We start from the raw sequence: 17,068 nt of genomic DNA, 5'->3' as shown, positions 1-17,068 counted from the left end.
AATGCCTCTTCTCAGCCATTCATGACCCCCCTAACCCCCTTCACATCAGTCACTTTGAACATCCTTTGGTATCTTTTACACATAGTGTATATGCAGTTTTCTTGGCTTAACATGTTTGAGACCATTTTCTCTGTATATGTCTTAGGTGTTTCGTTTTTTTTTAAATTCGTAATGCACCTTCTTCATTAAGCTTTCATTGTGCACTGGTGGACTTAGTAGAAATGGGGTCATTGTGAGGATGAATGACTCAGGCTTTTGAATCATGAGTCAGTGGTCACAATGAATAGATTCATATACTTTGGCATGCAATTCCAGGTTGCTGCTTCTCAATCCACTAAGTTTTCTGTCATTTCCAGAATTAAAGTCAAGTATAGGGTAGTGTTGAAAAGTAATCTAAACCTCTGCCTGTGTGTGTGCATGTGTGGCTGGCTTTGGGCATCAAGGACAGGGTGATCAGACAGCAAGTGTGAAAAATCAGGACAGGAGGTGGGGGGGAATAGGAGCCCATATAAGAAAAAGACCCCAAAATTGGGATTGTCCCTATAAAATCAGGACATCTGATCACCCTAATCAAGGATAAGGGATAGCTATGTTCATCTCATCTACTCCCGCCCATGTTGTATGTTACCCATCTGATTAAGAATATACTCCTTCAGGACATCAGGGTTGTTTTATACAAACTTTTTTCTATAGAATATTTCAATTATATTAAATGGCTACATTTATGCATGCTTTTGGTTCTGTGCAGTAGACTGGTGTTAGTTTCCTGAACCATACTGTATTTCTGTATATCAAAAGAATGTGAAGAAGCTTAGAGAGAGCAGCCAACAAGATATTGGATTTCCCAGGGATAGAGCCAATGCAACAATTCTAAGGGCAAGAAAGCAGTAGACATCTGTGGAATTTTCCATATTGTAAACAGGATGAAGTGAGTGTCTCCTAGTCTCTTGTATTAACTTCACAAAGTTTCACAACCAGACCATTTGTGTGGGTGGTTGGGTGATACGCTAAGGTTCAAAGTGGCACATTTGAATGAGATCCCAAGCTTCTAGTATTAGACAAGGCATAGTTTAGTGCCGTCAGTGAGATCTTCATGGGATAACAGATCTCAAGAGAAGTCCTCTATAGAGTTCTTTGGCAATGATCTAAACAGGTGTGCACCTCAGTGGTATGGCCTCAGGATAGTGAGTGGTGTAACTGCCCACCATTGGGGTGAATTGGTGTCCCCTAATAGTCCAAAAATGTTTATCCCTATATGCTCAGAGGGCACTAGGGGGACCTGAAATTTCTCTTTGCTGCCACATATTGGCACTCTGAACAGGAGGTGCAGAAACTGATTGTCTTGTCAACCACAAGCCATTTGACTTGTGCACATTACTACGTGTTGTCTCTTCCTAGGTAGTCTGAACAAAGAGGAAGAACTAGTAGCAGGATCTCTGGTTGGGTATCTATTGGTGCTGAGAGCTGGTGGTGTACTAGCTTGTCTGCAGTCCGAATCTACCTAACACAGCAAATGCCTTTACATTTCAAAGTGTGGAAATTGCAAAATTTGGGACTTCCAGGTGATGGCCCCACTATAGTTAACTGTGGATAGACCTCCTTTTCATGTTGTTCCTACATCAGATTATAAGATCCTGACAAGAGGTCTGAGGTGAGATCTGGTAAAGATATAACACCATGGCTAGTTTCAGCATTCTTGGGGGATTTCACAAAAAGGCCTTAGAATACACCTGCCTACTTTGCATCTCTGACTTTTTTGGGATCAAGAATGGGTTTCGTAAATTTTGAGGGAGTCTTGTCAAGGGTAAACTTTTCAACAGTGCCTAAGTGACTTAGGAGTCTGCATCCCATTTCCACAAGTGACTTAGGCACTTAAGAGCCCCAAATCCACTGACTTTCAATGAGACTTAGGCACTGTTGAAAATGTTACCCCAAATCTTCAATGACTATTTCCCAACTTTGCTATAACCTGGTTCAGCCTCATTAGTGTTTGAAACCCTCCTGATGATGATCCAAGGTACCTTGTTAGCCATCTCAACCCCAACCTTCACTGCTCTGATCAGGATGCTTGTAGAGATAAGACTACATGGACACGGACACAGGTGATCTGCACAGGATCTACACCAGGATGGTGTTTGGGCACAGCCAGAGTCTACTAACTCAGACATGAGTTACTTCTGAGACTACCAAATCTTCACTGGGCCGACGTACTGATGTAGACTTGATGTCATCTTCCGCCCCCCCCCCCCAACTGATCAGTAACAAAAGCCTCTGCCCACTATCCTGTACAATCCCACAACTAAAATGAACAGTTAGTCAGATGGATCCCTTTGGTCTCTGTAATCTGAGAGTTACTTTTGTAATTGGCTGACGGAAGGTTCCCTGGGAGGCTTCTGAAATCTCTCTAAGTGTGTCCATTTTCATCTGTCTCCTCTGATAGCCTAGTGTTTTTTTCCCCATCATCTCTGATGGCTCATCGTATTTCCAGGGGGCTGGACCCTCCTTTCAGGATTGGTATCTGCGTTGAAGTGACTTGTAAATTCAAGTCAAAGCAGGTTGTTCATTGCCTGGAATGCTGCTGACACTGTGCCAGCTTATGCCGATGATCCAGTCTTGCACATTCCCCGGAAGGATGTCCAGGTATTTTCCTAGAACAGTAGATTTTCTGAGCTATTCACAGATCAGTGTCACAGGATGGACTTGCCCTTTAGGGATTGGGTGGTGGCTTGAGATCAGGACCTTGCGAGGAATGATTGTGACTGGAATTTGCATTGCCAGCTTCAGCTGCTTATAGTCCTTGGCAGATTTGTTGTTCAGGGCCTTGTAAACTGCTTTACTTCCTCCTTCAAGAAGGGTGCAATTCAGGTAGGCCATGTCTATCTGGCCAACTGGGATGTGATAACTTCAAACATAGTGAAGTAGGTCCCCAAGTCAGATAGGGTGGTGCTGGTAGTTATAGACATGTCAGGGAGTTGTTGATCTTTTAAAGCAGTGGCTCCAGAAATTGCTGCTGAGTTGCTCTTTGGCTCTGTTGCTGTTATATCAGCCATTTCATGAGGTCTTCGTCATGTAGAGAAGTGGTCCGTGTACTTACTTTCTGTACTAAGGTGTGGTAGGATCAGTGTGAGAGTGTCTAGCAATAGATTTCACTGGCAATCCAAATTTAGACAGAAACCTCAAAATACTCTCTGGGGCCTATGTTTTATTATTTCCAGGTTCTGATTTAACCATAATACAAAAATGATGAAAGTTTCTGGCTGCTTTCCTTTTATGTTGTCTACAAGGTATTCCAAACACGATAAACTCCAAACACACAGCAGAAAAATACAAACCAAATTAGGTATGTTTTTGTTTCTCCAGAACTCCCCATTTTGCCTTCTCATCAGAGCCAGGTAGCTAGCTTGTTTGCCTGCTCTGTGAGTAACCCAGCTCATCTTTAAGGTGCTGAGCCTGAAGGTCAGCTGCATTTAAATGAGTTCCAAGCTGGCAGTAATTCCCTGAAAACACCCTGAACCTGTGGTTGGAATTAACTTCTGCCTGGTTTGGCAGGGTTTCTAGGGTACCACTGGAGGGCTGAAAAATCTATAAATCCCATCACAACCCACATTGTAAGAACCTTTCTTAACTGAAGAGAGCTGGATAGGTTCCATCCAGTTCTGGAGCCAATTCATGTCCCCATTGGCAATGCTGGTTGCTGCAGAGCAGCTTAGCTGTGCTCCTGCTCCCCACCACTGAAGGAAGTGAAAGCCACTGCTTTTGCAGCCCTTTCTGCTGTTTCTATTAGAAGACATGAGAGACTGGAAAGTAAACTCACTCACTAGCATGGCTTTGTGAAGCACTAATTGCATAGTTTTCAGCTCAAACTGAAAACTCATTATTAATTAAAAACTGAATTCCTCCATATTTATCCAGTAAAATGAGTTTTAATAATGTGTTATAACCAGAGTGCAATTATTCTTCCCTTTTATATCTGTCAGTCACTGACAGTTGATTTTTATTGTTGCTTTTAAAAATATAGATTTTTACCCTGTGATTAATACTAATCAAGACATTGATAATGTGCTGTTAGAACATCTAAACCAGTGTAATCAGTGACAAATTTTAATTGGTTTAGCATTTTCCTGAAACAGTGAAATACCATAAAGTTTGTTAGACAAAAGATGACCAAGTAAGGCTGCCTGAGAGAGATTTCATGGCAAATTAGCTGAAAGATGTGTTCATCTAAAAGAGCTGATGAGCCTCTGGCAGGGAAGTCCCGCAGAAGCTGCAGATGTGGTTAGTGGAAATTAAATCTCAGTTCAGCTCTGCAGCACGTGACTTCCTATTTCTGTAAACTGCTTCCAAGGGACTTCCTCTGCTAAATCAGCTCAAGTCTTTCAGAGGTTTAATCCAGAGTTGTAGTTTAGACTGCTTTGTCCCATGTCAGAGTTTTCTCTCAGATTTATTTTTAGTGGTTTTTTTTTCTCTTGTGCCATTTCCAGCATGCAAGGATCTAGTGGCTACTGCCCGTGATCGGAAGATGAATACATTTGTACAGATCTCAGTAGTACATCCAGCACAACAGACTTTGACGAGATACTCAAGCACTGAAATTGTGGAGGTGAGCTTCCTTTAATTATATTACCATTCCTTACTAAATTTCGTATTATTTCCTTAGAAAATGAATGAACAGCTGAAACAAGTTAGTGCACAGTCTTTAGCAGGCAAGCTTCACTGTAGATATTAGCAAGGCATACCTGAGAATGTGCTGCAACTCTTGGCACCTAACCAGGATAAACAGTGGGAAATGAACTTGCCTGTTCATGAAAGGTCTATTTTGCCAACAGGAGACACAAAGAATAGTCTGGTTTTTCAGACATAGCTTTAGAGTGAGCTGGAGAATATTTGCTCTCCTTAAGAAACAAATCTAGAAAATTAAGCTAAAATATGAGTGCAAATGTTTTAATCACAGAAGAATGTAGTACACATTATGTAGTGTTATCTTTTCATTTTTGTTTTATTCTCCCCTCAATTGGAAACTTGACGCTTTTGTAGGTTTAAAAGTGTGTATTTGTTTTTTGATCGGAAAAGGAGAGGTATGTATAGATTTAATAATCATCTGCTTTACATTTTGTAGCAAAAGTTGCATGGTTGCTCTGCTAGTGCTTGTACCCCCCCCCCCCCGAAATTTCAGTTTCATAAGCAGTAAAGTTTATATTTACTATATAATTACGTAAGTGAAACTATGTAGCATAAACATAACTTTTCATGTATAATATTGGAGAAGATTATTAAAAGCAAGAAAGTGTTCCCCCAAATACAAATTCAGAATTACTTTGAGAGAAACTGAGCTGTTTGATAAATCTAAGCCATAGGAATGTTTCATAAACACTTTGTGTGATCTTCTGATTCCAGCTGACTGCTAATTCAGTTGTCATGATTTGAACCATCAGCCATCCTGAAACTGCATCACTCAAATAGCCTGAAACAGATCAAGATGGTTCAGTGCAGACTGTCTAGCTTGATGTACTGTTGTAGGTGGAATAAATGATTCAGACAGAAGTAGACTCATTTTCTATTATGAAGATGACCCAGATCCTGAACAGAGCTCTGAATTTGTCATATTCACGCTCTGGGTGTCTGTGGTTAGGACACTTCCTTTTTGGTAGTTGGTGGATTTCTTTAAAATGGAAGGTACACCAGACAAATGTTATGTGAGTTATGCTAAAAACTTCCTTTCAATTATTAGGAAATTTAAAGATATCTTTAATTTTCAAAATACATTTAAAGTTTGTTTTTAATAAAAACTTTCTATATATGTTTATGCCAAAGAAATGACAACAGTGGTTTCATATGGTATGTTTCAGAGTTTTCATATCTTAGAACTTACTAAAGTTGCTAGTGCAGCGTTTTTTGAAATTGCTAGAGCTAATCAGAAAAGTACCAGTTTTCTGGATTCCATCATACACTACTGTTGTATTATTTTTTTAAAATAAGATAATGTAATATCCAAAGTCTGTAGCCTAAAAATAATGTTTAAGGGATTGCATATTTTTTACTATACATTTTGAACCGGATATTTAGCAACAGAAGGTCTACTTATATTGGTATAGAGTTATTTTATAAGTCAGTCTGTGGTAAGTTTGGAGTTGCAGCTGCAAAAAATCAGTGCTTACATTTTTAACTTTAGAAGATAATAATTGATTAAGAAATTGAGTTAATTGTCAGCATGATGATTAAGCTGATCAATTTTTTAAAAATTGTGTTGATGTTATTGTGAGCCCTTTCTTTTAGGTGATTTAATCAACCAACATCTTCAGTTGTTTGCACAAATTATATCTGTGTCCACAGTAGTAACTGTTAGCCTTAAGGAAACGCTGTTATAAAACGTCTTACTTTAAAATGAATTGTTTATCACTGAGCACTATTAAGAGTACTGATGTATGGTGACAGGGCCACATGAGGGCATTTGTCGTCATTTGCGTATCCCAGAAGCACCTCTTTTTCAGTATGATTAAGTTTTTATACCATTACATTTTATGTTGCTGACTTTGGTAGCATTTGGCAGTTCAGGTTTCTCTTTACTGTAGCAGATATATTTCCTTTAGAACTCCATAGTTTCTGCACACTCGTCCATAATTACATACTGAACAGTACACAGCTGCTACCTTACTGAATCTGAGCTGTTTACTTGTGCTGTACAGGGAACAAGAGACCCACTGTTTTTGACTGGTGTGACATTCCCACCGGAATATCCTATCTATGAGGAGACTAAAATAAAACTAACCGTCTATGATGTCAAAGATAAATCTCAGGACACGGTAAGTATCTAGCTCCTTTTCTTGCATAAATATTATTCAGACTTTTTCTCATAATGTTTGCTTCTTCTCTCCCCCACCCCTTTAGTAACATTGGAAACTGAACACTATATACGTTGATTACTCAGATTTGCTTTTGCTTTATTTCTAAAAATATACTTCCTTTTTTTTCTCATGATGGTTAGAAAAGTGGAGCGAAATTGACAGGAATGTTCCCCACCTCCCTTCAGATGGACCGTGTACTGTTGTTTAACTTATTCTATGAAACTGTATAGATATTTCTGGGGAAGAAAAGGTTACTACTGTGTGCCTTTTTTATTGCTGGTAGAGAACATATGGAATAGATTGAGATAATAAGACTGTAAATAATCTTCCAGAAATATGTTACTGATCATATAATACTAGTCATGTAAAACATAAAACAATAGTAAAGCCTGTTATTTGAGGTTTAAGAAAGGTAATGGATAATCACATTTTGGTTTAATGTTTTGCATATTGATATCTGTATCTCCCCCAGCACTACCATTGTGATCAATAGTGAAGGGTACAAAACATACTGTATGACACAGGAAAATCTAAATTAAATCCTATAGGACCAGATAGAGAACCCTTTATGCTGTGAGCAGTTACTTGCATGAATAGACTATTGAAATCAGTGGAACTGCTTATGTGAGTAATTAATCACTAATGTAAGTAAGGGTTATACAAGCTGATGTATAGTAACAACAGTACCCAAGCTCATTATCTAGAGTCCTCAGGTAGAAAATACAACTTAACTATACCCTGATGGTGCCACAGGAGATACTCACATGAATGAAGTACTCATGTGCATAAGTTTTCCCTTAAAAAGAAAGGGAGTGATGTTTGTTGTTTGTACACATGTAAATTCAGTTAGGCAGGTGGAGATCCAACAGAATATCTGGGAACAGTTTTGGCCCCTAAAGATTTGTTTTCTTTTGAATGTGGGGTGTATTTTAAGAATGATGTTTGAAATATTTTTTATCTGTATAGATTTCATGGATCAAGGTTCAGGGATTACAGAGTTCAAAAAAGAACTAATAAGTGTATGAAGGATAGGTCCATCAATGGTTATTAGCTAGGATGGGCAGGGATGGTGTCCCTAGCCTCTGTTTGCCAGAAGCTGGGAATGGACAACAGGGGATGGATCACTTGATGATTGCCTGTTCTGTTCACTCCCTCTGAAGCACCTGTCATTGGTCACTGTCAGAAGACAGGATACTGGGCTATATGGACCTTTGGTCTGTCCCAGTATGGCTGTTCTTATGTTCTAAAGTTATTTCTAATATATTAAAGATATTGAACCAATATAATGATTTATAAAATTGAAGTATGTAATTAACATAAAAACAGCTAATGGGTTTTTTACAGATTGGGCACAGAAATCTGGGCTTGCTGCATCAGTTACGAATGTTTAAAAAAAAAAATAGCTTGAGCTCCAGCTCCTCTTTCATTGCAGGTTAAGCACTGCGTAAAGGGGAATAAATGGTGTTCCTGCTATTTCCCAATCAGTACCACCGTCATTCTATCTGAAAACATCAGTGAGAAGTGGACGGGGAGGGATGAGGATTGGCTGATAGAGCCTTGACTATGCCTCCTTCTCGTCAGCGCACTAGACAGAGTGGCTGAGTCAGTATGGTGGGTAGTAATAATCTGCTGCTGGTATGGACACAGTGCTTTCCCTGCACCGCTCCTTGAGTGACACAGCTATATGCTGCCCTTTATGCAAGGCAGAGTGCAACATCTAGCCCATATAATTAACTTCACTTGATAACTAGTCCATGTTTTTTAAAATGAGTCCATAGAATTCAAAATTTCTCTGTGCTGTCGAATTCTACAGGATGGTTCAGAGAAATTCTTTCTCTTTCTTAAATTCCATAGATATTCAACTTCATAGACCATATGACATTCCTGTAGAACCACATTTCATTCCTACTAAATTGCTATTTTAAAAACTTTATATGTTATGAATATATGTAGCAGTTGTAACCTACATTGTTACAACTGCGGCTCAACATTACAAAAATTAAGTAAATTGTGAGATGTATCGTATCTGAATCTTCATAGTGTGGACCACCCACATGTATCTTAAGGTCCCAGAATGACTGGAAACGTACATACATGCTGGTAAGTAAGCTAGAAAAAAAATTAGTGATTTGTCTGTACTTCTACCTGGCACAAAACAGAGGTGATCATGTTTGCATCCATCAGTGAACAAAGTTGATTTTCAGACCATATAGTTGGAAGAACAAAAACCAAAATCTGCTATCCTGCACCATCTTAGTTATTCTGTTGTTATTTCTCCTCTACTTCAGTTGAGGCTAAAATAGTTAAAATAAGATAAATTTGGCATGTATTAAAGTTTGTTGAGTTTTGGGATTTAACTTTCAGAGCTAAATGGATGGGAGAATTTTCATTTATTTTGCTCAACCCCCCATTCTATCAAAATAGATGTTGGCTCTCATTTTCAAACTCTCTTGATTTCTAGCATAATTCAAAAACTGCCGGTCAAAGTTTGTTCACATAAGTAGTCACATTGATGACAGAGGGTGCTCCCATAGTGAGAATATCAGCATTTTTTGGCCCTGGGAGTGTGCTGTTATAGTTGCCCTTTTTGAACAGGTTTCAGAGTAGCAGCCGTGCCAGTCTGTCTGCAAAAAGAACAGGAGTACTTGTGGCACCTTAGAGACTAACACATTTATTTCAGCATAAGCTTTAGTTGCTCAAATAAATTTGTTCGTCTCTAAGGTGCCACAAGTACTCCTGTTCTTTTTGAACAGTTGACTCAAAAAAATCGGGGATTATCCCTGCAAAGTCTGTGTTCCTGAATCAGAAAGCAGACAGTTAACTTCTCTCTGGCCTGCCATTTAACTTGCATTTATATAACAAGTGCAGCTTAATTATATTTAAGTACTGTGCAGCTGGTACCACGTTCATTGTACTTGACACGCTGAGTGTTCTAGCCACACTTTTTTACATTTTTTTGTGCATCTGTCTATTATGTTGGCCACAATTGCATCTTGGCTGTGTGACATTTTCTATAATCATAACTTTTTAATATAATGAAACAGAACCTTTGTTGTTTAAAAGGTCTAGGTTAGGAAGAATGTTTTGTTAATGAAGGTTTTCATACAAATGGAAATTTCAATAAAAATAAGGCTATTTCTACTTTACTTTGAAGATGTAGCTGGAATAAAGAAGTTAATACAATGTGTTCAGGTTCACACTGAAATTCAAAAGCTGTAATTTTAAGTTTAGTAAGCGAAGCCATGCATACAAGGCACTGGCTGCTGCCACATTCTGAAAAATGTACAGTGACATCTGTTTCCACATCATAAAGATTTTCTTTCCATATTGCCATAAGCCAGTTTATTTATGTTTCACTGACTTAAGTCAGACTATCTTTAAGATTTGATAGTTGACTTTTGTCTTAATGTTTGGGTTGCAGCTGTTCTATAGATCATTGTACTAGAAAGGCATAATATGCAGTGTTTAAAATACTGGATTTTCCCTTTTAATATAGGCATAAAATTCTTAACTTTAGCAAAGGTTTTTTAATGGATTTCAGGATAACATGTCCATTTTTGCACAAGTTGGTCTAGTAAATTTTAATGCTGAAAAGGATTCTTCTTTTCAGAAGTACTGTATAGCACTAGTCAGATAATACTATCATATGCCCAGCAGAGCTGCAGAAAATAGAAGGTGTGAAACACATTAATGTAAATTACAGCTGGGAAGAGAGCATGTCTAGTTATTAGACTGGGTCAGGACTCCTACTCATGTCAAAATTAAAAATACCGTATTGATTCTGTAGTTACTGTCCCAAACTTTTTATAAGGGGGTTCTTCTATTCCTTGCTCTGCTGCTGCTGGCTTGCTTCACTGGTGTGATTTTATGCAAGTGACTTAACCTTTCATTTCCTCAAACTTCCCATCTGTGTAATGGGTGAAATCACATCTACTTACCTTGTTTTTAAAATGCTATGAGAGACTTGGAAGAAAAGTGCTATGGAGAATAAGTATGACATGTTATGGGGCCAGGAGATATCCTCCTGACCTGCAGGTGGAGGGGACCTTCAACACATGGATCTGAATCTGAACTTCTCCCCATGAATGGGAGGCTCAGGAGCTTCTACAGCATGATGCTCCAGTCTCTGGCTCCTGCAGAGGCCCCTCACCCAGGGTCCGTGTGCAGGAGGAGATTGAGAGGAGGAGGTCTGAGGCTAGAAGGGATGCCTCTCATCCCACCTCTGGTACTGCAGAAGTTACCTGGAAGAAGTTATACAAAGTCAAGGAACTTGGGGACTGCAGTTCAACAGGTAGACCCTGACAGCATGTCTGAACTGGAACCATACTTCTGGAGGCCCACTGGAAATCAGTGGGCACATGTATACTAGGCCTGGCCTTCTGTGGATCCGAGGGATCTACCAGCAATGGAGGAGATCCAATGGTGTTTATGATCATCGTTCAACAGGATGCTGTGGGATCTCTGCAAAGGAATTTTTGTGGAGAGTTCCAGGTCCAGAGAAGGGGAGGAACAGAATATTCTAGCCCACAGTTGTCTGTTAATATTTACATAGCCTTGTTTCCAAGTCCCATGTTCATTTATTTGTAAAATGTATGTGTGGTGAGCTCACACTCTTCTCATTCTTTAAAAACATTTGGAAGTATAAAATCTATGTAAAACTTCAAAAGGAGGAACTTTATGTATTCTGGGATTAAATCTAAGTGAACCTACGAATTTTGTGCAGTAATTAAATGCTGGAATGCTGAAATAACCCTTTTTGGATAGACTCAACAACTGGAATTAATGAGAGGCTTGTAAAATACAAACAGCCATCCTAAGGTTGCATTCCCAGAGCAATAAGAAACAGGAGGCATACAAGGCAAATAGGACATAGCACATTCCGCCTGACTTGGATCTCTCATTTCTTTTATCTCAACATCTCCATTTATTATTTACAGTAACAAATAAAAATAAATCAAATTATTAAGCAACTTTAATGGGAAACTGGGAAAAATATGTTTCTGATTGTAAAACATATTTTAAAAGGGCAATATCAGCATGAATAGGCGAAAAAATTATTTGCCTTTAGCTGTTCTTTCTCATTGTGGCTCTTCATGTCTCAATCTCCCAATAAATAGTCACAATTTGAATTAAAAGACACAAGAAGTTGTCATTCATTTGTTTTTATTTTTAATTTCTTGCCGTTGCAAATATCCCTTTTAATAATGAATTGCATTGGGTTAATTGGAAGTGAAGAACTTCTATGGTATAAGAGGCATTTTAAGATAAGTCAATTTCGGAGTCAAATCAAAATCAACAGTGTTCCATGTTCCCTAGTGGGCTTTGATCTATATCACAAAAGCACCACACACTTTGGCACAATTTGCTATCTCTGCTAAGGAGGCCCAAGGCTGGAATACCAGAGATGCTGCAGATCAGGATTTGAAACGTATTAGCAGAGATGTATGTGAAAGCTTGCACATCACTTGCCTGAACTATGCCTGCCTTTAGAAAATGCTATTCGTTCCTCACTTTTGTGAACACACATTCACAGAAAAGTTTATTTTTTTAAACTGCAAGGTCAGAGTATTTCTATTGACTTCAATGAGCTTTGGATCAGGCCCCAAATGGTCCCAGGCCACAGGCAGTGATAAATGAGAGACAATGTCCATTGGTGAAAGGAGGAGAAAAGGGTTAAAGAAATGTTTTTTCCTAAAGAAAAATCCATTTTTTTTCTTTTGGACTCCTTTGATGGGAGTCTAATTACCTGAAGTTCAGTCCTTCAAGTTGCTGAGCTCCCTTGTTGACGTGCTGAATGCTTCAAATTCCCAGAGGACATTGTGGTCCCTCAGTTCTTTTGAAGGGTCAAGGCCTTGTCCAGTTCATTCTTGTTATTTTTTATATTTGTCAAATCACAACTGGTCCCTGAGGAGTTAAGACATACAACTTCTCTTTTAAAAATGGCCTTTTTACAGAGAAAATGTGTTGCTATTACCTTCTGTATTCACAGCCAAAGCACGTGTGTGAAACCAAAATGAAGCAATTGTAGGTATCCAGTTAAATGCTACTTTTTGTTCTAGCATCATATGTTATCTTTTATTCTTCATAACGGTGTTTCCAATTTCCATTTTTCCCCAAAACCCACTTGTAGACTAAAGGAAATAATTTTAACAATTTTTCTAATAAATATTCTTTTCCATTTCTTTGAGATTTATGATCTGAATTCTTTAGCACCATGAAAGGTCGAATGTTGTTGTTGTATTTATCTTCCCAGACATCTCCTGATTTTACAAAAGGGCATCAATCCACACGAGACAGAGGAAAAACTAGAATTTATATGTTCAGAACTCAGCTCTTCAGTTAGAAAAGCCAAAAATTTACAATCTAATATAAAGTATTTTTAGACACAAACTTTGAAGGATAAAAACAATCATATTCTGAATAGCTGGAAGAGTCTGGAATTCAGCTATTGCCTTATTCGTGCAAAAGTAAGAAGCTGGGACCATTTTGAACATGCAGGCTAGTTGTCTTCTAAAGTATTGGATTATAAATTTCTGAAACTAGAAAACGGTAAATGAAAACAAACTAGTATGCAGTTCTTTTTCCCACTATGTCTCTCTGAGAAATAATTACATTTTTTACAACCACAGATATATTTGCATCTGAAATTGTATACCAGTGGGTGAACAGTTGTTAAAAAGTCATGCTAGCAAATGAGAATTGTGGTATAATGTAGAGTTTTCTCTTCCTGAGAAGTAGTATTCAGTAAACTGCTCTTGGTTGAAATCCTCTGTGCTTGCTCTGATTATGGAACTGATCTTTTTGTTTTGTTTTCTGACTATGAATAGAATGGTTCATGGAAGTCAGAAGTGAAGAAACTTTCACTTTTTTGTGTGTTGTTTTATGAACTGTTTGTGGAGGGAAAGACATCTATCTGATGTAAATACTTAGGATAATATTTTCAGAATTACCTAAGTCTCACTTTCAAAAGTGTCTGAGGACTTGTCTAGTCCCAGGGAAGTTAATGTAAAATACCTAGGGGTCTGAATTTAAAGTTCTATAACTATTCAACATTAACTTCCCGTGTGGACACTCTTATTAAGGGCTGGTCAAGACAAACAGTTAGTGTGTGGCAAGGTGGCACTTAGTGTCCATGTGGACTCTGCTGGTGCACACTGAATGTTCCTTCGTGCACACTGACATTCTCCTGTTTCTAAGTGGAGCAAATTAAAGAACACAAGGAAACGTTTAGTGCATAGCACCAGGTTCCACTTGGACATTTAGTGTGTGGCATGCTGGAATGCTGTAGATTTGCTTGCTGTGCACTTGCTGTTCCTCTAGACAAGCCCTAAGAGTGCATCCCCATGGGGATCTAATGCAGAATAGCTAATCAGCACTACCTATTTCACACTAGTTATTCCATATTGTTGTTTTTTCCCCCATGTAGACAAGCGCTTAGGAGTCTGTCTGACTGAAAGTCAATAGGACTTAAGGCTCCTAAGTCATTCAAGTGCTTTGGATAATTAACCTTTGGTGATTTTACAACATTAAAATGATCATAACAATATGTTTATGTAAAAATAAATAAAGCTAGCTGTACATGACCACCACCCTAGCCATTAACAGCTCAATGATGATAATAAGAGTAGCTCTCAGTCCCACCCATTGTATTCTACCCATTTCTGCATATATCCCCCAAATACCTAGGAAAATTATGGGTGAGATGTATATAATGTTAGTTCTACTTATATTTCATGTACTGGAGTAGGCTTCATTTTCAGGTGGCACATGCACAGTGACTAGAAAGTGATACATAGTTCAGTGAATAAACTGTGGGATAGTTGGGATCATGTGGCTTATAGTTTAAATATGGAAGAGTTGGCATGTGTTTCTTTATCTGTTTAGAGAATACACCATGAAAAGTCAATATTTAAATATCTATTAATATTCTCAAATGACAAATATGTATTTATAATCACACCTCTATCTTGAGGAAGTTTTTTTTTTTTTTTTTTGGCTGGGAATAGGCTAATTGTTGCTGATATTCTTGTCTTTCCTGGTCCATGAGAATCCCTCTTAAACTGTATTTAATTATACCCTTTTTGAACCTGATCAGAGAAAGATGACAGATTTATTAAAGCAAACCCTAACTCCAAAGTGCAGAAGTGTATAGTTGATCTGAGGGGGACAAATATTTCCCTACAGTGGATTTTTTGATCCAGAAAACAATTGGTACAACTAGATGCTTATGCTGAATTCATTTCAGGCGATATAAGGAGTCCAAAATACACTTAAGGTGATTAAATGTTCAAGTTACTAGAGGCAAGTTAAGTCATGAATAAATGTCTGATTTAGAGAGGAATTCCTCAACCCCAGCAATCTCCCATGCCACATGAAACTTGAAATGCCAAAAAATGCTAAATAAAATTTACTTTACTCAGGTATTAGCCATATTTTATTCTGTTTGAACAGTGGAAAACAAAACAAAACATGAACATTTCATCCCTTCTGGGAGTTTATGAAGGAATCCTCCAAATAGAATGCAGTTGAACCAGCTTATTATGCATTGCATAAATGTGTTTATATTTAGTCTTTTTGGCATTTGTTTTATTGTGTCTTGGGACTTATGCTTTTTCTACTGACTTTGATTCACCACACTCCTAGTTTTCCATAGGAATCTCAAAGTGAGCACATGCAAGGATTTTTATGATGCTTTTTATCTGTTGATATGTATTTCTGTAACTTAATGAATTACACTTAAATTTTGAAGTCTTATCTGCAGACTCCCTTGCGTGTTCCCCTCTGTCACCACCACCAGAAAAAACAGTTTGAATAACTGGTCAACCAAAAGATTGGTGTTTGTAAAATCAAAGTTCTACGGTAGTGTTTATTGTAATAGCCCTGTTGGTCCAATAAACTACATTACTGTAGAAGACTGACCATAAAACGTATTTGAGACTGTTCCTATTGAAAGGCAAATCTTCTACTGACCTCAATAGAGCAAGACCATGCACATGACCACAGAAGTGTGGTTAGGCCAAAATCTAGCAAGCACAGGGAAACTGGCAGTTCTAGGGAGCAAGTGCCTTCTGCAGAAAGAAGGTTTTAAAAAAAAAAAAACAACTCACATGTAGCATATTGAGTTGGCTTGACCTGTGGCATTATATCCTGTTAGGGCTGGATTTCTCTTGTATTTCATGCACCTCATGGGACCCAGTTACATGCAGCTGCCTATATTGCTCTGTTTTGGCTATATATCCAAACTTTGACCTTCTGTCTACAAATGCTGTTATTAAAGAGGATGGGGGGAAAGTCAGTATGATTACATGCAGTGGACGTCAGGGCAGAATTCATCCCTATTAGCACAAAATTGTCTGTGTTTTTGTATGTCGAGTGTATATGTGTATCGGTTCCACCAAAACTTGTGAACGGAGCCAGAGGCAGTAATGAGTAGGGCAGCCATTCTCTCTGGCATGTTTCCTCTTCACCCTTCAGAAACCTGAATCTGTATCTCAGAAGGAGTAATGATGCTCCAAGTGAAGTGGCTCCAAAAGTGTTTTTTGTCGTTTGTTTTAAAGTCTTGTGCCATTGTGGTGCAAGGCACAAGAGTGTCTTCATCTTTCCAGCATCATCTGAGACATCCTAATCAGCAAAACTATTCTGGGTAGAGTGCAGCCTTATGAATCTGAGTTATCTTCACTGTCAATATATTTTTTTTATTTATTTTGCCTGTGAGATCACTTCAGACTGGATTGTCTGCCTCTGTGATAGCAGAACTGTGTCATTTGGGACAAAAGTGATTTCTTCCCTGTTCAAGCTTCAGCCAGTGTCTCGCTGAGATCCTCAAAGAGCTTGAGTTACAACTTGGATTTTGATCCATAACCTTCTTAGCTGGTGAAATCCAGCCTGGAATCCTGAGTCTCTTATTTCGACAGATTCTCAGTCCCTCCCTTCAGGAGGGTAACCAGATGACTTCTCAAAAATAAGCAATTGCTAGGCCCTTACTCAAGAACGTCCCTATATGGAATGTCCTTTTTTTGGAAAACCCAATTAAGACAGTTGTGGTGAGGAAACCCTAGCAGTTTCTGGGGTCCTAACTTCTGTCAGACTTCTGCCCATTCTAATGTTTGATTTGGGTATGAAAAGAGAGACCGCATTGGTCTCACTAGTCAGTGAACTTCGCATGCTGGACAAAGAGATAGTACATGCTCATTATTTTAGATTTATCAGTAGTAGTCTTCAGTAGT

The 17,068-nt window shown here is 38.4% G+C and overlaps 1 protein-coding gene across 1 annotated transcript in view; it reads left to right on the top strand.

The window, feature by feature from the left end:
* Nucleotides 1-17,068, top strand: part of INPP4B (inositol polyphosphate-4-phosphatase type II B) — a 508,181-nt gene that overhangs the window by 206,218 nt on the left and 284,895 nt on the right. The window contains exons 7-8 of the mRNA XM_050946302.1: nucleotides 4,482-4,600; nucleotides 6,684-6,800. Of these exons, the coding sequence (XP_050802259.1) occupies nucleotides 4,482-4,600; nucleotides 6,684-6,800 (236 nt within the window). The remainder of the gene's footprint in view (nucleotides 1-4,481; nucleotides 4,601-6,683; nucleotides 6,801-17,068) is intronic.

Source organism: Gopherus flavomarginatus, chromosome 3 (assembly GCF_025201925.1).
Source record: "Gopherus flavomarginatus isolate rGopFla2 chromosome 3, rGopFla2.mat.asm, whole genome shotgun sequence".
Classification (NCBI taxonomy): Eukaryota; Metazoa; Chordata; order Testudines; family Testudinidae; genus Gopherus; species Gopherus flavomarginatus.
The sequence above is the reverse complement of the archived record's forward strand: the minus strand, read 5'-3'. Positions and strand labels throughout refer to the sequence as shown.